Source organism: Manis javanica, chromosome 15, assembly GCF_040802235.1.
Source record: "Manis javanica isolate MJ-LG chromosome 15, MJ_LKY, whole genome shotgun sequence".
In the NCBI taxonomy this organism is placed as follows: domain Eukaryota; kingdom Metazoa; phylum Chordata; class Mammalia; order Pholidota; family Manidae; genus Manis; species Manis javanica.
In genome coordinates, this window is record NC_133170.1 from 67,474,006 (window position 1) to 67,499,246 (window position 25,241).

Genomic DNA, 25,241 nt, shown 5'->3' on the forward strand with positions numbered 1-25,241 from the left:
AGAGCAATGCCTTTTTGGCTTCATCCTGCCCATAAGTTTATTTACTTAATGATAGCAAATGCTGTTTAAGCGTGAAATGGCAGCACAAGTTTATACACCAAACTGAATTCTGGACCTCTGTTATGATGGTGAACTGCAGGCAGGAGTCAGTGTGCTTACTGGTGTGATGGGAGTAGGGCTGCCTGCGCTTGGCCTCATTCTGCCGTCTCTTCCATGGTTGTCAGGTGGGGAAGGGAGAGGCGGAGGAATCTTTCCCTGAAGTTGGGGGTGTGCCCTCTCCAGCCAGCTGGACTTTCTTCCTCCTATGTTCAGGGAAAATAAATAACTGCTTGGACTGTTTCATTTTGAATCAAAGAAGAAAGTCTGCATCCTTAACAGAAAAGTTACAAATGGACTTTTGGGAGAAAAGCTTGACAGAAACAATGAAACAGAGAAGAAACCGCTCTGCCTGGAAGGCAGCTATGCTCACCACTATGCCACCAGTGCATCTAGAAACCCCTTGTTTGGGCAAAGCCTTGTTCAGAGTGGATCAGCAAACTCTAATGTGGACATTAGCCTGCTTTGCTAACAGGAACAATTCTCTGGGAAGAGTATATACTAAATTAGGAATTCTTTCTTGAGAACTTTTATTATGCTGTAAGTGTCCATTTCTTTGGAAAATAACCAAGCTCTCCCTGCTCTCCACAACCTCTCCTCTTATTTTCCAGGCCAATTCTGGTTCCTCTTAGCTCACCTTATTCAGTGAAGGAAACTGACAAAAAAGCAATGAGTCTCCTTGCCTTTTTGTGAAACAGCTTGTTTTTGTGTATCTTTACATAGGGAGGCTAAAGTTTCTAAACCAAAAATTGCCGTAAAGGGATATGTCAGAAATGCAGAATAATTGAAAGTGTGCCTTCCTGGAAGTGTATCTTCACAGTCTAATCCCATGCATTTATATGTAAAAGCCTAAATATTCTTTAATGCAAAATGATCTTTTTAAAGTATTGAGCACAGAAGTGACCAGGCTTTCAGGTTTCTCAGCACCTTTATTGTCTCAATTATGTTTTAATAGTCTCCTGGGCCGAAAGAAATAGCTGACAGTTTGGTTTAAGTATTTAGGCCCAAACAACTAATATTTATGTCCTAAAAACTTAGTAGCTGTTCAAAAACAATGATACAAATTTACTGAAAGGAAAAAAATTTTAATTCATTTTTAAGTAACCATGATGATTATTACTAGGTTGTATGCTCATGTTGGTCACTGCACATCTTGTCAAACCTTGGAATCTTAGTGAACACTGCCACCCTCGTTTCCTTTGCCCCTTGATTTTTGCCCAGTATTTGTATTTTGCCCTGGCAGCAGCCAAAACCTAGCTTTGGAAAGACATGATGTTATGGAAAGTAATGCAGTACAATCTCATGTTGGAATGGAATTGCCTCAAGCGAGTGCTTCGCAGGTGTCCCAGCAGGTGTCGCTGCGTTTCCTTTGAATTTTAAAAATGTTAACAGTGCCCTGCGAGTTTGCTGCCATGCCCTGGGGTATCTCTCTCTGTTCAGGGTTTGGGAACCTCAGATTTAGTGTATTCAGAAAGAAATTTTAGTACAAGAGAGTGTGATTTATCCACATAACAAAAATTGGAAAGTCAAGATCAGATGACTAAAAGAGAGAATAGACATTCCTCCCCTATCCGTAGGTTTGAGTATTTCAAGAAATTTCACTAAATAGAAACAGTAAAGGGCAATTTAGTTTTGATTGGATTTCTTTAAACATAGTTGTCAAACTGTCTGACTATTAATTGATGACAGATTGTCATTCTCAATCTGCATCTTGAATGTGAGCTCAGATAGACCAATTAAGAGAAGAGCATTCAAGCAGCAAATGAGGCTTTGATCGCATGAGATGAAGTCAAGGCTGAATTGTTCCAGAGCCAGCCAAATAAATGGCCTTGGACACACACTTGCCGAGGGATGAAACCTTCTGTGCTACCTCCCAGCCTCCAGCCCAGCCTGGAAGAATACTATTCCACTTGCCCAAGTAACCTATTAACATTTAATAGAGGATTATTTTCTCTGTTTTTTTTACATGACATTTAGCTTCAAGATGGAGAAATTATGTGTGAAATAGCAAAGATTAACAGATGGTGGAGCTGAGATGTGCTCCCCTCTCATTGCTCCGTCTCTCTCCCCACCTGTTTTCCCTCTCCATTCACGATGTGCCTCCTTCTTTTCTTCCTCTACCTCTTCTTGAGCAGGTTTCTCTTCTCCCTCTTTTATCTCCTCCCCATGTCCTTACTTTTCCTTGTGTACTTGCCCTGACACACACATGCATACCATCCCAACCACTCACACACACTTTGAAAGGCAGATACAGTTTTGCTCTTAATCTATCTTTTTAAACCTCTCTGGTGATTGGGATTCAGGTCCTCAAGGCCAGATCTCTGGAGGGATCTCCTGTGCCTTTCATTTTGAAAGAAAGATGAAGAAAGTTCTGACAAAATCCAGTTTTAGAAGCTGAAAAAGTCTCAACCTCAAGTCAAAGGATCAAAAGATTGTCCAAGATGTCACAAGAAGATAAGTATTAAAGCTGCTCAGGCCAAAGTGCAGAAACTTGTTAAATGGGTTCTGTGGAATTTTTCCAGATTCCTGCAGGACCCTGTCAACTGAGCTCAAGGTACCTTTGAATTGAGTCACTTAACTCTCCTTCTAAACGTCTTCGTGATTGTACCATGACCTCTTCACAGTGATGTGTTCTTTGTGAAATTTATGGGCTGTCTTGTTTTTTTGATGAGAAGCCTGTCCTAATAATTGGTAAGCTTGCGTCCAAGGCAGTGCTTTTGCTTTGCGGAGCCACCCACCATGCATGCCTCGCTCTCTTCTGCCTTCCTGAGAGCATCATGCCCTTCACTTCTCTAACTTTCCTTTGCAGTTGACTGAAACCTCCTCCCGTTATGCCAGGAAGATCTCCGGCACCACTGCCCTCCAGGAGGCCCTGAAGGAGAAGCAGCAGCACATTGAGCAGCTGCTGGCTGAGCGGGACCTAGAGAGGGCGGAGGTGGCCAAGGCCACGAGCCACGTGGGGGAGATAGAGCAGGAGCTAGCTCTGGCCCGGGACGGACACGACCAGGTGAAGTCTGGCACTGACCTAGTTGCGGAGTTGGTGACGGGTTCTAAGCTGATCTTGTGAGATGGTACTGGTTTCTGTGTTGAGGGAGGTGGCTGAATAGTGTACCTGATGCTTGGAGCTGGGGAGCTAGTCTTGGGAGCACTGGAAATGAGTATCAGTGTCTTTGCTGGGTGTGTTTGAAAGCTGTGACCTGGGGTACCAGTTTACATCATAAAGGTGAAGTTTTGTTCTTCTTGAGTCTACCTTAGTCTTTAGGCCTTTATGTCTAGGTCTTGAGTTCTGCCTGTGTCAGGTGAGCTTGTTTACTAGGACTTTACCAGTGATTATATCTCTGTTTTGTAGATTATCTTTTGTGTGAGTTTCAGTTTCAGAAAAGATGAGAAGTGTTTTGACATTGCGCTTATTGCTTAATGGTGTGGTTTTCCTCTAGCTTCCAGGAATGCTGCTGAAAATAACCTATTAAAGATCATAGCATTTTAATCTGGAGAGGTTATAAAATAATGCCAACCCACATTGGTACCACTTAGCTGTAGCTCTTTGGAGGCATCCATGGGCCTGTATCAGGGTCAGAAAGAGGCCACTCACTGACATCTTGCCTTCCACAGCATGTCCTGGAATTGGAGGCCAAGATGGACCAGCTGCGGACAATGGTGGAAGCTGCTGACAGGGAGAAGGTGGAGCTTCTCAACCAACTGGAAGAGGAGAAAAGGTGACCCCAAACTATTCCCCATGCAAGTGTGGCCTTTCCCTTTTAAATGATCATGGGAAAAACTTCCCCATTGACATCCTTTCTGGTGTCAACTCTTAGAACCAAAGGGATGACTCTGTGCTCAGTGGAAATCAGACTTCATACTGTGTGAGGAGGGTTTGCTCTGATTTGACTTTTTTATTTTTTTGAGAAGTTGGAATCATCTAGAGATGGCCTGACTTAACAACTATTTATTAAGCAACTCCTGTGTGCCCAACCTTCTCTTGAGAATAGCCTTAAGTTAGTGTCGTGGGATTAATTCAAACCCAGCTTCCACTGGAGGTGGTTCTGGGGAGAGGCTGTTCTAGGTTCAGGTTACCTAGTAAGTAGGAAACACCTTCCATGTATCATAAAATTGTGTTGTACCTGGTGGGTGATAGAAGGTCCCTGTCTTTAAGTTACTTATTCATTAAGAAAACAAAGCTCAGGTGAAACAATTATCCAGGATGGGAAGAAATCTAGTACTAAATTACGTGAGATAGAACGCCAAGTTTGGTTCTTTAAAAAGGGGGTTTCTTGAGGCTATTGCAAAGCAATATCTCTGAAAACAATGTCGGCATGGAAACCATTTGAACATTTCCAGTATGTTGTCTTCTGCTTCATTTAATGCCATCTTCTGTCATTTCTTATAGCAGCAACTTAATTCAGTAGTTATCTGGTATAACTGTTCAGGATGGTTGTAAGCGCTGCTGTGGTTAGGTGATACAGTGGAGGGATAATGCAGTCTCTTATCAAGGAAATTACTTCCTCACTGGAGAGATAAACACTATACATAGGAAATTCTCCTTGAACCCTAAAAAATGGCTAAAAGTCATTCACACCCTTCTAGGCCCTTCTGTATGCCAAGGCATGAATTCCATTTGCTTTGGTTCCTAAACAGGCTCTTGCTCTGCTGACAGCTGGGCAGTAGAAATGTCCTGCTGCTCTCCACTAAGCTTGAGGGCTTTAACCTACAATTATATTTCTGATTTAACTGAATAGAACTTTTTATTCTTCATTTTGTTAGAAATGCTAGTGAGTTTGACAGTCTTTCAGTTTTTGCATATAGATTTTAAGAACTTTGTCCCCGTTTTCTTCCCTGTCTTACATCCAACTTTGTAAAGATTCATAGTATGGATGTTACCTGGATTTTATAAATCTTCAGAATATCATATTTCATGGGCTTGGTGATGGCATTGATTGAAAGCCACACCCAATAGCAAAGGATTTAAAATGTGAAAACATGCATTAGCAGCAAAGAAATAGGGTCCTTGATTGTTTCTCCCCCAAATCATTCACAACTTTATTCTCCCAGTCCTGAAACAGGTACTGGTGGTGTCCTGGGGCTTCCTGCCTGAGTAGCCTGCTGATCTAACCTGAAAATAGTTTGATATGGGATGGTATAAAGAGAGGTTTGTTTTCTGTGCCACTTTCCTCTATGTTCTGTTATTGGAAAGTAGAAAGTAGAAACAGACTTGAAATCTCAGACTTATATCTGTGGTAATAAAACCTTTTCCCTTTAGGCTGATCTTGTCTTGATTAGACCCATTCTGGTAGTTATGACCAAAGGAACCAGTTGATTTTTCTTGACTATTACCTCATGCCTTCTGGAATCAATACCTGGCTAAAACTTTGGAGTTTCCAAAGTAAAGTAGTGCTCTTAGATTTTAAACTGGAGACCAAAAGACATATTTCTTTATTTTCTATGTGGCATTGCTTCCCACCAGCATCTGCTAATTCCACCAGGGTACTGATCATACGTGTGTGTGTGTGTATGTGTGTTTGTATGTGTGTTTGTATGTGTTTTGGTAAGGCAGATGTATTCCTTAGTTATTTAAGTGCTTTGTTTTGGTTTTGTTCCACAGGAAGGTTGAGGACCTGCAGTTCCGGGTTGAGGAAGAATCAATCACTAAAGGCGATCTTGAGGTAACAAACCCCTCCAGCTCTAAAGCCTTTTTGGGTACCAGAAATGCGGGTGAGATCATTACACAGCTGATGCGTGTGGCAGCAGAGGGAACAGCAAGACCTCAGCTCTGGCTGCGCGGGGCTGTGGGCTTATAGCTGAGGTGCCTGTGGTGTCCTGACTTGGGTGGCCAAATTTTCACTACTCTTTTCTTGGCTTCAAAATCCAAGACCTTGAATTTGACTTAATCAAGTCATAAATCTGGCAGTGTGTCCTCAGTGAGACTATATGTTCCTCTGATGAGCAGAAATAGCGTTTTAAAGAGCATGCTTTATTTCATCATAACAGTCCAAAAGAAAGTTTTTTGCTTTTGCTTTGCTTTTCCGTTGAGATAGATAAACCCTTCTTATCTTTATAGAAGGAATAAATGTTATTTTTTAATAGTTGATTTTTAAAAAATTTCTTGAACCACTGCTAGATAGATGACAAATGTAAATTATTAAATTTTTTCAAATTTTGCAGATTTTTGGCACCTTAATCTGTAATATGAGTAAAAATTGCACTTGTCTATGCAGTTCTATGAATATACATTTTTTTGCTACCATTGCAATTTTAGAGTCTGTTGGCCGCCTACACCATGCTTAAATGTCCTTCCAAATTGGAACTCTCATTTCTTTGGAAATAAATGTATCTTTACAGGCAACAGAATAAAAAAAGCATTTTTTGGCTGAATTCCAGTTTTTGTAAAGCCCAGAATTTAATGGATTATTAGCAATTTAATAGATATCTTCTTCACTCATCTCATATATAGTCACATTCCTTTAGTTGATGTTTGTGTTGTTCTCATCCATTTAAAAACACCCCAAAGTCTCAGAAGTTTCATATCATCATCTAATTCATACGAAATACAGCCTAGGCTGTTTGGGGAGGGGCAAGTTAAAATATCTACATCAGCAGTTGGCTAGTCTAGCCTATCTGGTTCACCTACTTGAAATTAATCAGAGTTACTTTGAAACCCTATCACATACTGGAATTTTAGTTGAATCTCTCTTTTGTTGTTTAATTTTTTTATTTTTTTACCGATAGCAAAAGAGCCAGATTTCTGAAGATCCCGAGAATGTAAGAGGGCACTTAACTGTGTGGATATTTCCCCTGTTAACAGATTGATTACAGATTAAAATGCTTATTGATATACTCAAATACTAACTACATAATCTGACCTTGAGACTTTGACCTTAATATTTCTGTGCATGTGACTTTCAAAGCAGTTACATTTATATCCTGAAGAAATTGTATATAATGACTAAGCTCTATAGATCCATATGTTTAATGTATAGGCAAATGTTTGCTCTACAAAGAATTTGCCAAAAAGAAGAAAAAATTTTTGTCTGGGTGCCTGGCCTTCTTCACTTAATTCAGTGTCTTCTAATTTTAATATAATTATTACAAGAGAGAGTATAGCTGACTGAAGCATAAGACATATTAGGTGAAGGAATTTAAGAAATTTGGGGTAAAGTATCCCATGAATTGTCTTAATTTTATTCTCATAAGAGTAAAAGGCAAGTGTTGAGTCCCAGACTAATTGCCTTTTGTGTGAGCTCCCTCTTCTGGCCAATGCTTGCCAGTGCAGCTAGTGAGAAAGTCAAACAACTTGTTGAGGCTGATTTTCCCTAGTTTCTGAAACTAGAGGTGAGCATTCTTCAGTGAGGACACTGTGTGTTTTAAATTTATTATTACCAAAGTGAGATTTTTTTCTAGTAGCAGTGCTACTAGACATGCAGATGTTTTTTCCTTCCACTCTCTGATTAAGATCAAACACCCGATTCCAGTCTTACCTAAATGGCCTCAAAAGCACCCTGCTGTGATGCCAGTTGAAAGAACCCAAAAGCTTTTTACTTTGATTTACCACCACCAGAGAACAAAAATAAAAAAATTTTTCCTTTTACCACCTCCTGACAGCTGAAATAGACAGCTCAAGACTGAACTTTTAAGAAAGTCTCCGTTCTGAAGGTTTCCTTTTTGTGCAGCTACTTCAGTGATCTGGGTCTCTTCTCTCCTTCCGAAACAGGCTCCTGCTGCATCCGTGTCAGTCTGCATGGGATCTCCCTCCTGCCTTTCTTGTGCGCTTCTCGCAGAGCCTTTGCTTTCGTCCCTGTCCCAGGACTTTCCTCTTGGGATACTCTGTCTTACTTACGAAAGGAATACTTCTAAAAGGAGTATTGTCCTGTTCAGTGGAACAGTTTTTACTGCATACCATGGCATAGAAACAGATCTCTAGGTACCTTGCTCATAAGTGATCAAATACAGCTGTAGAGCCCAGATCATCTGTATGAATACTTGCCAGTAGGGAGGTCAGCTGCAGTCATCTGGAACATCTTGGAATGGGGAGGTCACATACAATAGATATTTGCTTTTCTTCTGGAAGTGGTGACCTTTCATCCAGAGGTACTGAACTCAGTGTCAAGAGGTGAAAAAAGGCTACTCTTTGCTTATTACTGTTAGTTTTGGATTTCAGTTCTTGAGGCTGTGACCCCAATCATATAGATCTGGATTAGATTCTTTTCCTGTGAAAGCAGGTAAATTGAACAACTTAACGTTTTTAAGGCACATATTGACCAAGGGGACTCTCCAGACAATTAGGTTTTGAGTTTTACTTCATTATTTTTGTTGAGTGTAAAGAGCTGAAGCACTTGATGAATTTAAAAAAAGTTTTTTGTTCACCTTTTAAAAATTCCATGATACTTTATTTATAGTGGTTCACAAGCAAAGTGACCTCTTGAAGGCACTGAAATCCCCCAGAGTGCCACTGGGGTTAGCAAAGATGTTTATAATGTAAAGCCTGCGACCTAAGCTCTGTACTACTTTGTTACTTTATATAGAGTTGTCATTTTTCTCATTGCCTGTAATTGTTCAGACTAATATATTTGATCATTTAGAACCACAAAATATTTAAGTTAATACAAGTAACTAGAAGTTGCTGGGAGCAGTTTTATCAGTTGATTATTCTGATAGCCTCTTGAATAGGAGAGGGGAGTGGGCAAATAGGTTCATTCAGACTGATATCTAGGTTATTTCAAATTAATTTAAGATTCTGTTTTAAAGAGATCACCTTCTGGGGTCCTCCATCAGAAGAACCTAAGTAAGTGATGACGGGGATCTTACCAGCAATTTGTGCATGGAGTTCAAACTCATGCCTTTGTGTTGAGTCACCATTTCTCCCCTCTAAACTGATAAGAACTGCTTCATTTTAAGATCAAGATAATTAGCCAGCCCCTTACGAGTTCTAGCTAAACAGTTCTCCTGCTGAGTCTTAGAGACAGAGGCTGCCCAGCATGATTACTGAATTTTCTCTTTGTGATTCTGATTCCCTTTTCTTTCTTTTTTTCTGGTGACAAAAAGGCTCTGAAAAATCCATTGTTGGAAGGAAATTAGAGCTTTAGTGGCTCCTCCCCTGTCACATGTGAGAACTGTGCTAAGAATCCCAGATCCTTCTCACCCATCTCCACAAAGGCCCCTGCTGTAGTTGCCTTGGGTTCCCCTCATTAGGTCTAAGACCTGACCCTGTGCACATGAAATTGTATGCCAAAGGCAGGGATCTTCTCCAGGGACTCACTGAACACTTATAAGGTTTATGACGTTACCTTTTCCATATTTTGCTGATAGTGATGTTTATTTTGAGGGTCTATCTACTTTTTCAAGTCACCAAGTCAGTTACATACACATTAATGTCAAATAGCTGTTGTAGGGAGGAGGGAAAATGATAGTTTAGAGGATATTAACTATTCTAATTTATGCTGATAAATGTCACTTATCGATATAACTGATGTTTGGCTGCATGCATCTGACACTCAATCTTGCCTCATGTGTTTTCATTTTTCTTTCTCAGTAGATAGCTCATGTCCCCTGCCCACCTCATCCTTCTTTCCATAGTGCTCATCCTCACCCCCAGCCACCTCATCCCGGACCATCCTCTTCCCTTATCCATAGGCCCTTTTTGTTCATCCTTCGGCGGAAGGTACTGGTGGCTCAGCCTGCATGCCGCTCTCTCTCCTCTTGTGCTGGCATGTCACGGTGGCACTGTTGTGTTCTCTTCCTCTTCCTTTTTACTAACAGACGCAGACCAAACTGGAGCATGCCCGCATTAAGGAGCTTGAACAGAGCCTGCTCTTTGAAAAGACCAAAGCTGACAAACTCCAGAGGGAGTTAGAAGACACTAGGGTAATGGTTTTCACTATTTAATGAAGCAGACCCATGTATGTGAATGGTGGACGCCTAATGTGACGTGCCTTGCATTTGGCCTAAGCCTTGACCCAGTGGTTCAACCTGAGTTTGGTCTTGGTACTGTTCAGGTGTTCATGAGCTTAGACTGATGGGTAGGCACAGGTGTTTATATCAAATCTTTTGTCAAAGGTAAAGACCTATTCCACTAGTTAACTCAACCCAAGTCGAGATCAAAAACTCTACAACTGCATTGACTGTGTGGACATCCACACTGCATTTGAGGCTCTTGGTATGCATACCCCTAAATACATTGCTCCAGTTGGCCACAAGCAGTCAATTGTCCTCTTGTTCTCAAATCCTAATTACTGGATTCTTTGAATAATTTTTGTTATTGTTGTTTTACTTGAGCTTTCTTCTCCTGCCTTCTGCCCTGGCCTCCTGGGGGCGGGAAGTGAAACACTGACTCTTTTGAATGAGGACTTTCAGCCTGGTTACCTTTTCCTCTAAAGCCTGATCTCTCTTTGCATTCCCTCCCTGTCACTAGTAGGCTAAACTCTCAGCAGCCTGGAGGGAGAAGTGTGTTGGGGACAGAATGGCTTCTTATGGCCCCCAGATCCCTGTTTGGCCCTCGGAGCCAGTTGCATTAGTCATATTTTTGATTACTTACATATGAAAGCACCTACATATGCTTCTTTGGTGCCAGGCATTATTCTGAGCATTTTACATGTATTAACAAAGACCAGGGAGGGAGCTGGTAGTATGGTCCCCATTTTACAGGTGAGGAACACCAAGGCACAGAGAGATTAAATAATTTGCCCAAGGTCACACAGCTAATAGTAATAGTGGAGCTAGGGTTTGTATCTAAGTCATTTGGCCCCAGAGTCTGTGCTTTTGACCACCACAGCATGGAGTCTGCTTATCATGGAAGTAGTTTTGTGTTGAAAGCTTAAAGAAATAATGAGTCATTAATGTATCAGAAAACATGCTATGTGTGTATATATATATATATATATATACCTTTTAAATCATGCATTTCATTGTCAATGGCTAAGTTGCACAGATCTTTAAATTTTCAAAAATTACTCTGATCAGTTTGGTATCCTGATTTTTTTCTTTTGAATTACTAGTATTTTTAGAAATTTCTCTTATTGAGAAATCATTGATCTAAAAATTTATATAATCAAGTATTTCTGTTCTCTAAATCTTAAGTTTTTATTTTTTAAGAAGAAATAAAATGTTTTAGTTAGCCTCAGAACTAAAGATCTCTCCTGTATATTTGGTAAGAAAAGAAATCCTTGTAGTTTGGTGCAGTTGCTTCGTTACTTGACAGTCAAAGACTTGATCTGGGAAATACAAGGGACTAATAGTAAGATTGAGCTCTTTTGTGTGACCAGCTGTTGAAATAGGAATTTTTTTTTTAACTTCTGAGCTCCTCTCCCATGTAGCTTTATTAGCAAACAACTTTAATATTTTTTTCCTCGTGTGTTAAAAGACATCCATTCACAACATGGTTTCAGAATTTCAGATTCAAGCTGTTATCTTTCTATAAGGAAAGGCTCAACTCACTCTTGGATTGCTTGATGTGAAACCACCTGTGACCCATCTACGTTTCATATCACCTACTTTCCTTTTTGGGAAGCACTTTACAATTCTTCTAAACCACTAAGTCCAGTTTATAAACACTGTGCTTGGTGCTGTAGAGATACTAGCAAATAGTGAGAAATGATACCTGACTTTTATGGCCTCAAACTCATGGGAGAGTCAGACACAGATAGTTTTGCCCAAGGGCAGACTTTGGACATTAAATAAGAAGTGGGAGTGCTGTGAAAACCCTAGATGAAGTATAATCACACTCTTTATTATTTTCACTTATTTTTTACTTGACATTTCTTCAATTTGACTGTTTTGTTGTGACTAATTAAGAGGTATTCCTTGTTTGATTTAATTTGTATTATAGACCTTATAGCAGTGGGGTTTATTAATGTTTTGTACCTTTATGGTAATAAATTCTTGGACTCCCCCCAACCCCAGAAAAAAGTACGTAATGAATTAACATCTTTAACCTAAAACACAACAATTACAGTCAGCTCTGAAATCCTTAATGACTTGATTACACAGTTTTGAAGACCCAAGTGTTTTCTTTTCCTATTCTTTTGTGGACATTTTAGTCCTTATCTGTATTATATGGGCAGAGCAAATGAAGGAAACATACACATCCATTATTTTCTATCCCAAAAAAGGCAGTAAGGGAGAGGAGTCTTCAATCTGGAAGAGTTTTATCCTTGAAATTTGGGACTACCTGGTATTTTTAAACCATTCATGTTCCCTTCTATTTCCCAGGTTAGTAAAAAATAATTTTTGTGTCTGAGGCTGCATTTCTCACATACTTTGTGTACTAAACTGACTGCCTGACAGCAGAGGGAAATAATTTCCTAAGAATAAAAGGACACAGGTTAAGGACGTATTTTTCCTAGTCCTGGGGTGTTTGTTTAAAAAAAAAGCAAATTCTTGAGTACTCTCCCAGAGCTGAAATAGAATCAAAATATGTGGGTAACAGCATTTTAGACACACATCCCAGGTAATTCATATGTACAATAAAGTCTGAGAACCACTGGGTTAGGGAACAAGATGTGTACATCAAAATGCTGACAGAAAAAAGGGGGTTCTATAGGTTTCTTACATATTTTTTCAGGTAAGTATTCCATCTTTTTTTTTGAAAGGTTAGCAAATTAATTCTTCATTATCCATTTGAAGCTTTTATTCTGTAGTTGATGTGGTATTCATTGAAACATTTGATAGGTGACTTTATACCTTTATACCAGTGCTATCCAATATTATAGAAGTCTAATAAAGCCATATATATAATTGAAATTTCTCTGGCACTCACATTAACATACTTTTTAAATAGATACAAATAAAAATATGAAATTAATCATATATTATTTAAACCTGCATATCCAAAATATTATCACTTCATCATGTAATCAATATAAAAATTGTTAAGGTTTTTTTTTTTCCTGAAGTCTTCAAAATCTAATGTATTTTATACTTACAGCACTTGTCACTTTAAATGAATCACATTTCAGGTACTCAGTAGCCATTTGGGGCTGTCAGCACTATATTGGACAGCACTGTTCTTCAAAAATCATCTCCATCAGATAGATGAGCATGTATATATCCTGGTGAAGCAGAGTAGGAAAAAAAAAGCAAAATGAGGATTCTTTTTTTTCAGCAGGCAGATATATCTGAGAACTTTGAAAGTTACTGTTTCTAACTTATCAGTTACAGGAACTTCCCTCACTCAAGGTTCTTTAGCAGAAACAGAAATACCAATTTTAGTTTCTTCTGGCATCTCAGAAATGGTGGAAGTTTGCCAAAGGTCATGATTTTGAATTGGAGCTCTCAGAATTGGGCTTAAGCCACTGTGGCAGTTAGAGATGATGCGCATCTTGAAGTTACTAAAGAACTTCAAGGCTAAAGAAAGTGTCAGTGATTTGTTATTTAAATGATCTCTTTTTCTTTGGACTGCTGTTAATAGGTGGCTACAGTGTCAGAAAAATCCCATATAATGGAACTAGAGAAAGATCTAGCATTGAGAGTACAGGAAGTAGCTGAGCTGAGAAGAAGGCTAGAGACCAGTAAGCCTGCGGGGGATGTCGATATGTCACTCTCCCTTTTGCAAGAGATAAGCTCTTTGCAAGAAAAGTTAGAAGCCACCCATGCTGACCACCAGAGGGAAATAACTTCTCTGAAGGAGCATTTTGGAGCCCGGGAAGAAACACAACTGAAGGAGATAAAGGCTCTTCAGGCTGCCACAGAGAAGCTTTCCAAAGAGAATGAGTCATTGAAAAGCAAGCTTGACCATGCCAACAAGGAGAATTCAGATGTAATAGTCCTGTGGAAGTCCAAGCTGGAGACCGCCATCGCGTCCCACCAGCAGGCGATGGAGGAGCTGAAGGTGTCCTTCAGCAAGGGGATTGGAATGGAGACAGCAGAATTTGCCGAGCTAAAAACACAAACAGAGAAAATGAGACTAGATTACCAGCATGAAATAGAAAAATTGCAGAACAAACAAGACTCCGAACGGTCTGCTCACTCAAAAGAGATAGAAGCCCTAAGGGCTAAACTTATGAAAATCATTAAGGAGAAAGAGAATAGTCTGGAAGCCCTCAAAGCGAAACTGGACAGAGCAGAAGACCAGCACCTAGTAGAAATGGAAGACACCTTAAACAAATTACAGGAAGCCGAAATAAAGGTAAAAGAGCTAGAGGTACTACAAGCCCAGTGCAATGAACAAACCAAGGTTATTGGTAATTTTACAGCACAGCTCAAGGCTACTGAAGAAAAGCTCTTGGATCTTGATGCACTTCAGAAAGCCAGTTCTGAAGGTAAATCGGAAATTGAGAAACTTAGACAGCAGCTTGAGGCAGCTGAGAAACAGATTAAAGGTTTAGAGATTGAAAAGAACACTGAAAGTGGCAAGGTTTGTATTGACATCCTCCACCCTTTTGCTTTCCATTTGTCACTCCTGTGTTGCATTGTACGTTATTTTTGAGTTGAGGCAGTTCGTCCTCCAAATTCCTGATGTTCCTAAATGAGATAACTTGGTGCTAACAGATTTCCAGTTGAGTGTAGTATCTTCTGAGTATCTTGAGTATGGTTTCATGTGAGGAGATTAGAGAAAATAATGGCTAAACTATGTGAGTTTAGTTTGGCTTCCTGTTGTCCAGATCGTTTATTATTGCTGGGGCTGTGCTATGGTGATCTCCTGTTTAAGCATGGTTCCTGTCTATAGTCTCTTTTTAAAATGGAGGACTCCCTAGGATGATGGTGTTTAGGTAAATGAATGAATAAAATAGAAAGTTAGATAATCTCCTTTCCCACCTTGTCCATAAGGTTATTTGTAAAAACAGAACATGAACTCTGAATGCCACTTGATTGTTGTAAACAAGCATACTGTGATTGGTTAACAGTCACAGCAAAATTAAGGTTAAGAGCCTGCAGCCTTTTGCATTGCCCTTCCATCTCCTTGGAGGCTTTCCTACGTTACTATGAGAATATGTTTGAATCCCTGCTTTTTTGAGCAACAATTGGACAAGTATGCTTCTGATCGAGGCATAGGAAATTATATGAAACACTTACAGCTGTGTTTCTTACTAACTAGCCTTGTTAAGTGTCATCTTCCTGCTGTAAGGTTTGTTTGAGGAGTGGGTATGCTTTCCCAGTCGTCCTGCCATTGAGGCGCTGGTGCTGATGCTCAGTGTTCTTTGCTGCTCTTTTTGGCAAAGAAGGAAGGAGTGTGATGGTTAAATGGGGAGAGGTGAGGACAAACAAACAGCAAACATTGCTAAGTAACCACAGTTGAAGATGACAGACTGATTATAGGAAATTTTTCTCAAATCTCCTCACTTGGTTCCTAAATACCAATTGAAACCCAAAAATAAATTGGTAGATAATATGTAGTCATTGGTCCATTTTTTTACATCAAGATTTAATGAAATCGAATTTCTGATGACTCTTTCCTTGTGCATTTTTAAAGCTTTTATTTTAAATATTGAAATATTTTAAGCATTTACAAAAATACAGAAAGTTATGATAACACTGACCACATTTATCCACCACTCCCATCTTAAGGTTTTTAAAGTCCAGAAAATAAAATTATCCAACTACCTTATTAAGAAAGTAAGCACCGGCACTTTCTGCTTCAGGTCATGCAGCCTTGTATTGCCCACAGGTGTGCAGTGAGCAAGTCAGCCAGGGCCAGGTGAGAATCCTGGCCACGGAACTCTCATTTTATCCACAGTCATGCTGATATTCCAAACTTAGGGATAGAAAAATACTCTACTTGGACTATTTTAAAATAACCATTAGACAATCATATCTATAACTGATTTTGTGAAAAGTCATTGGCTTCTTAGAGTTAAAAAACAAAACAAAACAGGACAACTTTTTACCCATGCCTTTCTTTCTTTCAGTTGTGTTTGGTTATGTTTGTTTTTCATAAGTGTTTTATATTTTATTTTTTTCTTCCTCATTCTTTTTTGTTTCCTATTGTTCATTTGCTTCATAACTCCATGTTGTAGGCTAGTAGCATTACCAAAGAGCTGCAGGGCAAAGAGCTGTCACTTAAAAACCTCCAGAAAAACTTAAGTGAGATCAGTCAAGTGAAGGAGGCTTTGGAAAAAGAACTTCAGATTTTGGTAAGTACCTGTCGGGAATCTGAATCTCAGGGTTTCTGGCCATTGACTTGTTCCTGTTTAAAAACAAAAATCTCCATAAAGAGAAAAGTATTGCATCTGTTTCCTTTCTCTTTAAAAGTATTGATTTAAGTTGAGTATATTAGTCATTGGCTGATAAATACCTTGAAGGGACTCACATCAGACCAAACTAGCAGTAAAGGTAGGTACTACTTTAAAATATATATATACGTATCCTTTGCCTCTGGGAATGCATTATTTTGGCATGGTATTGGTTACTTAGCTTTACTGAGCACAGGGATCTTCCAGATTATACACTGGACACACTAAGTTTCATATCTAATGAGGTCTTGCCCTTTGCCTTTCCTACTTGCCTCGTGACAGCAAGCGAGCAAGCCATTGGAGCACACTGTTACTGCGGCAAGGGTGGTGTCTAATTCAATAAATTTAAAGAGTTCTCTTGTACAACGCAGTTTATTCCACCTTAGGAAATTTTTTCCCTTCCTATATATTGTCTTCCCTTAATCCCAAGTTGCTAAGACACCTTTTCTTACCTTTTCTCAACTGTCCTCCTACCTTTTCTCCTGCATCAAGAACTTGAACTTACCCAAGGCTTATAACCAGGAAGAGTGCCAGAGATACCCACACATACAGGTTTTAAGTATAAGTCAGTTTTAGTGAAACAAAACCAGCAACAAAAAGCAGGTAGTTTTGTAGTTGTAACTGATTATTTTTGTAACTAATACTCTTTATATAAAATTTTTATTTTTATAATTTGAAATCTTCCTATTCTGAATATCCAATTCTTTTTCTTTAGAAAGAAAAGTTTGCTGATGCTTCAGAGGAGGCAGTTTCTGTTCAGAGAAGTATGCAAGGTATGTCTTATATGAGCAGATCACTTTAGAGAATGTTGTGTTCTCCGACTGGAGCTGGCCTCTAGGAAGAAAATAGATGCTTCCTGTGGTCTAATTTCACTGCTTGGGAAGTGCCTGCAGTACCCACTAATCCTGGGTTCTGTTGGCTTCCTGAAGCCTCAAATTCCCATTAATTCTTCTTTTGACTTAAAACTTGTTCCATATTAAAATCTAAGTATACGTGGGAAAAGTATTATCTTACTTTTAAGCTTTAGTCATTGATGGCTTTATTGAGTTTTAAATGGAAAGAGAAGAGAGATGGCTAGGAGGAATGCCTGGTGCCTCCCTAAATCTGTGGACTTGGGGAGTCGGATGAGAAATGCATGCTTACTACTTGAGATTCACTAGGTAGCAGTTTGGTTTGTCATGGGACTTTTAGTATTCTGTGATCTCAACTCTCAAGTGCATGATTTGATTTGGTTGTAAGACAGCCAAGCCCTAGATGGCTCATTAAATGTGAAATATATTAAACCTTTAACTTTATCCTGAATAGAAACTGTAAATAAATTACACCAAAAAGAGGAACAGTTTAACGTGCTGTCTTCTGAACTGGAGAAGTTGAGAGAAAACTTAACAGGTAAGATGTCTCTGGTTACCAGACATTATAGTAGGCTTCCCAGGATTTGAGATAACTGTAGGATGTTACAGTAACCTACCATTCAGGTGTTACTTTTTCACTCATTATTGTGATAAAATGCTTGTTAAAGGTCTGTAATTCAGCAAGTCCTCTCTGCCCTGTTTTCAAACAAGTCAGTATCCACCATGTCTCACTACTCCCGCTGCTTCTCTTGATCCAAGCCAGCCATCACCTCTCCTCTTTGCTGCTGTAACAGCTGGCCACCTGGTCTGCCTCCTGCCCTTCCCCATCTTAGTCTGTTCTCAAGAGCAGCTGGAGCAATACTTTAAAGTTAGAACATACCATTTCTCTGCTTAAGATGACCCAGTGGCTCCTGTCTTCCTCAGATCTCCCAGTGGTTCTTACCACCACCAGGCCCCATTCTCTCTGGTTTCACTTGTACTGCTCTTCTCCTTGCTCATTCCACTCCAACCAGATTTGGCTTCCTTAGTGATACTTGCATGTCAAGCATGTTCCTGCCTCAGGGCCTTTGCACTCGCTTTCCCCTCTGCTTGCATTCCTCTTGCCTCACTTCCCAGGTCTTTACTTAAATGTCACCATCTCAGGCATATCACTAACTCCTTTCTTTGCTTGTTTTTTTTTCCTCTTAGCACTTACCATTATCAGTTATACTACTTGTTTTCCTTCTTTATCTGTTTATTGTCTGTCCTCTTTGCTAGAATATAATTTTCATGGAGGCAGGAATTGCTGTATGCAGAAATTCCCAGAGCAAGACTTGGCATATAGGATGTAGTCAATAAATTTTTTGTTGGGTGATAATACAACAGTGCTATTTTTTCCCTTTATATTCAGATATGGAGGCAAAATTCAGAGAGAGAGATGAAAGAGAAGAGCAGTTGATAAAGGCAAAGGAAAAATTGGAAAATGACATTGCAGAAATAATGAAAATGTCAGGAGATAACTCTTTTCAGCTGACAAAAATGAATGATGAATTACGTCTGAAAGAAAGGTGTGTATGATTGCTAACAAGAGTGCCTGCTTACGTTAGGCTCCAAAGCCAGGTCTAGATGGGAGGGAAGCCCAAATCATCAGGGGTGTTATGTTCTAAAGTTCTCTGTCTCTCTTCCTTTTCTGTATAACTTGTGTATCCTTGAATCAACTATTGAACCTTGAAGAAATACAATATTGTAGATTTCCAGGTGACTTGTAAAGAAAAGTGAGTAGTTTACCAATGGCAATAACATCTTGTGTGGGCTGTTAAAAATATTTTTAACTTATTCAGTATAATGATAGGTAACATTTATTAAGGGCTTACTATATGCCATGCACTATGCTAACAGCTTTATATAGAATATATTTTCTATTTCTCATAATAATCCCATGAGGTGAATGTATTATTGTTCCCATTTTAAAGAAAAAGAAATTGAGGCTTAATAAGGCTAAGTAACTTGCCTGAGGTTTCAAATGTAGGTGGTCTGGTCCCAGAACCCTTGCTCCTCTTAGTCACTACACTGCACTTCCACAGTGCTGACGTTTCTTTTATCTTAATCTCTATTCTTGTCTTCATTCTGAGGTTCTTGTTGCTTTGATTTTTTTTCTTTTAGTAGCTGCCATATAAAAATTAAATGTTTTATAAGGCAAACTTTTACAGGACATTTTAGGACCTCTGGTTCTGAAAGTGTGCATACTTGGTAAAGTTATGCTTATGTCCAGCCATGCATCCATGTGCAATTCAGTGTTGGTGGGTGATTGGTGACAGGGCCTCGATGGCCAGTTTTGTCAAATTTGGTGTGAGGGTGGTACAGCTGCCCTGGTCGCTGTGGCACAGTGCCTTTGAGAAGTTCCTTTTCTGTAGGTGTTTCAGAGGTGTAAAATCCAGAGGTATAACCCAAGTTTCCCAGATCCATTCTCTAACTCATCTGAGCCTGTTCTCTAGGTTAATGTCACATGTTTTCTGTATGTCTTTGTTTGACCAAATGGTTATCTTTAAGCAAGAACCTCAAGTTATTTATTGTCATTTTTATATCTTCTTTTCTCAAGTGGCACTAGAACAAGTTTTTGATAATCTAGTCTGCAAAATTTTTGAAATTTTCTAAATACTCATTTCCTCTAATATGTTTACTTTCATTCATTTTTCCTTATTGACCTATTGACATAAAATAGCCTTCACAATTATAGTAGTCTAAGTAATATATTCATCACAACTATTAAAATTACTCTTTGGGGCAAGTTATATTACTGGTTTTTGTGTTGCTTATTTCAGATGTTATTAGGCATTCATAACAGTGATAATAACACAATTATTATTAGTATCATTTTAAGTATAGCACTAGATTTAAAGCATTCTTTTAAAAACTCTGACACCTTGTATTTAAATTTATTCTAGAAATATAGAAGAATTACAGCTAAAACTTACAAAGGCCAATGAAAATGCAAGTGTTCTGCAGAAAAGTATTGGGGAGGTAACTCTAAAAGCTGAGCAAAGCCAGCAGGAAGTGGCTAAAAGGCACGAGGAAGAAAAGAAACAGTTGCTGGATAAATTGTCAGACTTGGTAAGCAGGGAGTGAATGGGACTGCCTGCTGGCAAGGAAGGTGCAGGGCAGCACAGGTATGCCTAGATGACTACTTATTCCTTCCCTTGGGGTTTCTGCAGGAAGAGAAGATGGAAATGAGCCACAACCAGTGTCAAGATCTCAAAGCCAGGTATGAAGAAGCCAGTTCTGAGACAAAGGTTAAGCATGAAGAAGTCCTACAGAACCTGCAGAAGATGCTGGGAGACACCAAGGAGCAGCTGAAGGCTGCACAAGAGGAGAACAGCAACTTGCTGCAGGAGATGATGGAGCTGAAGAGACAAGCTGACAAAGCCAAAGTACGTGCTGGAAGAGGCCATGTTGTCGCCTTCCAGCTTGGAAAGTTGCATCGAGGCTGTCAGGGTGCTTAGGAAGCAGCAGCAAATGGGTTGGGCTAACCTTCCAAGTGCATGGCAGGAGGGCGAAGTGCATATCCTATGGCTGCAAGTATTTTCTACCAACTGGTGCTCCTTCTGCAGGATGGTGACGGCTACAGCCTTTCTCCTAAAGGAACCGTGTGGCCATCACCCCCTATGCTGCTTGCTCCCCAGCTGTCACAAAGAGCCTTATGTTGCCTGAGCTCTGTCTGCCTGCTTGCAGTAGACTCTTTGTTGTGGGAAAGCATATTCCTCTAATCTTGGCCATCTTGCTGCCACCTTACCCCAGGGTTAGGTGAGACATCTTGCAGCAAAGCAAGAGGCAGAGGCCAAATGAAGCAAGTGAGCAGGGAGTGGAGCCTTGTTTTAGGAACAGAGCTCTTCTAGGACAAATTAGAGGTGAGAACTCCAGAGAGGGCTTTTCTGTGTCCCAGGAAGGCACTCTGAGTTCATTGACAAGGAAGCTGGACTCAAGGGCTATGAGAAAAATTCTGTTATAGATAAGAGTAGATCTTGATTTACTGAATTTCATTTTATGGTGTCAGGATTATATCTGTACTCCAATGTATTTTTTGACTATGGTAGCTTAATGGTGTTCAACCCTCCTACTATTTAAGTTGCTCAAAGAAAAGAAAAGACTTGTCTTTAATTATTGATCAGAGAAATGTCTATATGGGCGTTTAGTAGAAAATAGAAGAGCATATGCAGGACTTGAAACAAATCCCATTTTTAAAACATTAATTAAGTGGACCATGATATAATGTATGTCATTATATAAGGTGCCTAAATTTTCTCTCTTCTACACGCCAGCTGTCAAGACTTTCCCTCTAAAACATCTCCAGTTTTATGAACCATTTAACACTGGATATAATTTCCAGATCTTTTGTCTTTGTGGTTCCCTTTTTCTGGCCAGGCTCCAGTTTTTTACTGTTTCCACTAAAACAGTATAGGCTGATGAAACCCACAGTATTCTAGTAGTTTGTGTAAAGTCTCATTAATTTTGTTTTGTGGTTTGTTTTTTTTTAACAAGGGTCATTTAGTTAAAATGCCAGGATTGTCTTCCCTCCAAAATTGTCTAGATATCTGATTTTTGTGGATTTCATTGTTGTCAATAACAGTGGCTCACATACTCTTGACAATCTGATGAAACCTTATGATGTTTGCCCAAGGAAAGTTTATATATGTGCTTAACAAGTTTTATATAAAATGTCATCAGGTTCATGAAGCCCATGAAGCTTCTGTGTTGCCAAGTTTAAGAGCCAATGATCTATAGCTGTGCTATCCAATACAGTAGCCACATCAAATTTAAATTAGTTAAATTTTAATAAAATTACAAATTCAGCTTCTCAGTCTCTTCTCAACTTCTCACTCTCGTCATACTTCAACTGCTCACTGGCCATACATGGCTAGTGGCTACCACATTGGACAGTACAGATACATCACTGCAAAAGGTTCTGGACAGAGCTGGCATAGACATTGTGGTCAAATTATTTTATAAACCAATACATTTTTTGAAAACCCATTTAGTCATCAAAACCTAGCAAATTAGTCTTTTTTTCAATGCAGTTATATGTAATATTGGCACTAAATCAGTCTCAGGCCAGTAGATTGCCCTTTAATAAGGGCCTGAGTTATATGAAAAAGCACAATTTGTTTTCCCTTGCCCTCCCTTCCCCCTTTTTGGTTAAAATATACTCATTTTTTTGTAGTTCTTTGGATTGTGTTTTTAAAAATTCTTCAATCCTTTAATCCTATAATAGAAATAATTGGATGATCGGACTGGCAAGAAAGAATCTTATGCCCTGATATCAAACTGTTGTTTTTATCTTCTAGGCAGCTATCAGAAATAATCTCAAAAGTTGTTTCAAAGATAAACTAGTAGATATGTTAGCACTCTGCAGAGCTAAACTTGATTTGTTTGCGCTGTTCATCTAATTTCTTTTCCTTGGTATCCAGATGTTTCCATGGCATTGTAAAAAATTTTTAAACCTCTAATTTAGGTTACATTAAGTTATTTTGGCTTGCATTTGTCTGCTTGATTTCATTTTGTTTCCATTCTTTCCATCTTTTGTTTCTGTAGTCGCTAACTTATTTGTTAACATCAGCCAAAAAAGAAATTGAACTAATGTCAGAAGAGCTGAGGGGTCTGAAATCAGAGAATCAGCTTCTTGCACAGGAAGGAAATGCTTTAAAGTTAGAAAAAGGTTCACTTTTATCAAAGCTTGTAGAGGTGGAGGCCAAAATAACTTTACTTCAGGAAGACCAACAGAAACTGTGGTCAGTAAATGAAACTCTTAATTTAGAAAAGGAGAAAGTCTTAGAAGAAAAGCAAGACATTGAAAAGCTTTATCAGCAGGAACAACTCAATAAGGAAGCTTTGGCTGTTGAGAGAGAGAAAGTACTTAAAGAAATCGATATTGCTCAGGAAGAACTTTTGAGGATAAACATTGAAAATGACTCTTTGCAAGCTTCCAAAGCAAGCTTGCAGGCACTCGTGGAAGAACTCCAGTTCAGCAAAGAGAATTTGATTACTGAGTCTAAGAAGGATAGGGAAGAAAAAGATCACCTAGAGGATCATATCAAGAAGCTTGTTACTGAAAACCTTGCCTTGGCTAAAGATAAAGATGAAATTATTCAGAAGCTTCAGAGTACCTATGAGGAGCTGGTCAAAGATCAGAAAACCTTGGTGCAGGATATTAAAGATCTCACAGCTGAGAAAAAATCAGCTTTAGAGAAAAAGTCAAGTCTTGATAACATGTGCATAGCCTTAAAGGTAGAAAGAGACAATCTTCTACAAAACAACAAAGATTTGCAGTTTGAGAAGGACATGCTGCTTTACAATCAGGACAAGCTGAATGCCAGCCTGGAGGCAGCCATCCAGGTCAAGCAACTGCTCAGTGCAGAAGCTAGTGAGCTTTGGACACAGCTGGATGATGCCATCAAAGCTCTGAGGGAGGCTGAGCTGGAGATAAGGCAACTTCAGGTTACCCATACAAGCTTCACAAAGCTCCTGGAAGAAATTAAGACCAGTCAGGAGATCACAGACTCTGAGTGCATCCAGCTTCTGCATGAAAAAGAAAACTTGGCTTCATCTGAAAAAAGGCTCATAGCGAAAAAAAAAGAACTTCTAAGTGAAAATAGGCTCATCACTGAAAAACTCAACAAGTGCATAGAAGAGGCTGTCCATCTCCAAATGAGCCTGAACGAGAAGATCACTTACCTAACTTCAGAGAAGGAGATGGTTTGTCAGAAAATTACTAAGCTTAGAAAGCAGCATGATAGTCTCTTGAAAGAAAAATCTGTCCTGGAAGAGCAAGATGGATATTTACTTGCAGAAAGAGAAAATTCCATCAAAACCACTGGAGACCTTAAAACGAAATATAATCAGGAGTCTGCAAACCGAAGAATCATTGTGCAAGAGAAGATGAAACTCTTTGGGAATCTTGATGCTCTGAAGAAAGAACTTCAAGAGAAAAAAGAAGAAAACCAAGAACTAGCAGCTACCCAGTGTGATCTCTCTTTGATGCTGAAAGAGTCTCAACATGCCAAAAAGAATCTAGAGAAAGAACACACGAACATACAAGCAAAGGACAGTTTGAATGCTGAATTGCAGACTTGCTGTTCTGAAAAGAACGTCTTGCTGAAGGATGGACTGAACCTTCAGGAACAGTGTCAGAAGCTAAATGAGGAGGTCTATACAGTGCAGCAGTCCTTCATTCTGGAAAAAGAGGCCAGGGCGAAGGAAAATGAGTTGTCCCTGTATGAGAGCAATAAGCTCCACGAGAAAGTGGCCCTCCTGGAGCAGGAGGTGGAAGAGTTAGGAGTGCATAGTAAGAAGCTCCAGTCTGAAAATTTTGTCCTAATGCAAGAGAAGACCAAATTAGAGCAAAAAATGGTAGAGATAATCAAGGAAAAAGAGCTCTTGAGTGCCGAAACAGCTCAACTCACTGCCAGCATAGAGACCCTGAAAAGCGATTTCTCCTCCTTGTCCAGATCCAAGTTAGAACTGCAGGAGCTGCACAGCTATCTCACCAAGGTCCTGGATGACCTCCAGCTAAACCACAAGGTGATGCTGGCCGACCTGGCCACGGTGATGCAGGACAACAAGAGCCTCCTGTCTGAGAAAAGAGAAATGATACTGAAGAAGGATGAGCTACTGAAGGAGAAGGAAAAGCTGGCAGAAAGCTACTTCATCCTTCAGAAGGAGATCAGCCAGTTGGCCAAAACCAACAGCCATATTTCAGCCAACCTCCTAGAATCACAAAATGAAAACCGTATTTTGAGGAAAGACAAGAGCAAGCTTGCTCTTAAAGTTAGAGAGTTCGAGATGCTTCCATCATTTACGGTAAAGTGGGAGGTCCAGGTGTTGAGCACCCAGACTACTAACATTGTGTACTAACTTTTCAGCAGCTTAAGGGCCATTTTCATTTCCACCTAAGGGAATCCACCCCATTGATTCCATTGCTTATATGTCTCAGGCTGTTTGTGATCACCTGAAAGGGCAACTCTTTACTAAATTTCTAATCGCAGTTGTTTCTTGCCATTAGAAAAAATTATAATTCGTGAATAAAAAGGACACATTTTTTAATTTTAGGAGAATTTTCCTGACAAAGTGAACTGTAGTTCTTAAAGGCTTAAGAATAGGAGTAAAA

The 25,241-nt window shown here is 39.4% G+C and overlaps 1 protein-coding gene across 15 annotated transcripts in view; it reads left to right on the plus strand.

The window, feature by feature from the left end:
• CLIP1 (CAP-Gly domain containing linker protein 1) overlaps positions 1-25,241 on the plus strand; it is a 109,742-nt gene that overhangs the window by 60,976 nt on the left and 23,525 nt on the right. For 2 of the 15 annotated variants that reach the window (XM_037014415.2, XM_037014419.2), the window contains exons 6-17: positions 2,906-3,103; positions 3,709-3,812; positions 5,696-5,756; positions 6,820-6,852; positions 9,847-9,951; positions 13,493-14,437; positions 16,038-16,154; positions 16,969-17,026; positions 17,559-17,642; positions 18,495-18,651; positions 20,029-20,194; positions 20,296-20,511. In XM_037014415.2, coding sequence (XP_036870310.1) covers positions 2,906-3,103; positions 3,709-3,812; positions 5,696-5,756; positions 6,820-6,852; positions 9,847-9,951; positions 13,493-14,437; positions 16,038-16,154; positions 16,969-17,026; positions 17,559-17,642; positions 18,495-18,651; positions 20,029-20,194; positions 20,296-20,511 — 2,244 coding nt within the window. Of the gene's footprint in view, positions 1-2,905; positions 3,104-3,708; positions 3,813-5,695; positions 5,757-6,819; positions 6,853-9,846; positions 9,952-13,492; positions 14,438-16,037; positions 16,155-16,968; positions 17,027-17,558; positions 17,643-18,494; positions 18,652-20,028; positions 20,195-20,295; positions 20,512-22,669; positions 24,935-25,241 lie in introns of all 15 variants that reach the window. The other 13 variants (XM_073223805.1, XM_073223806.1, XM_073223801.1 and 10 more) reach the window with 9 other exon arrangements.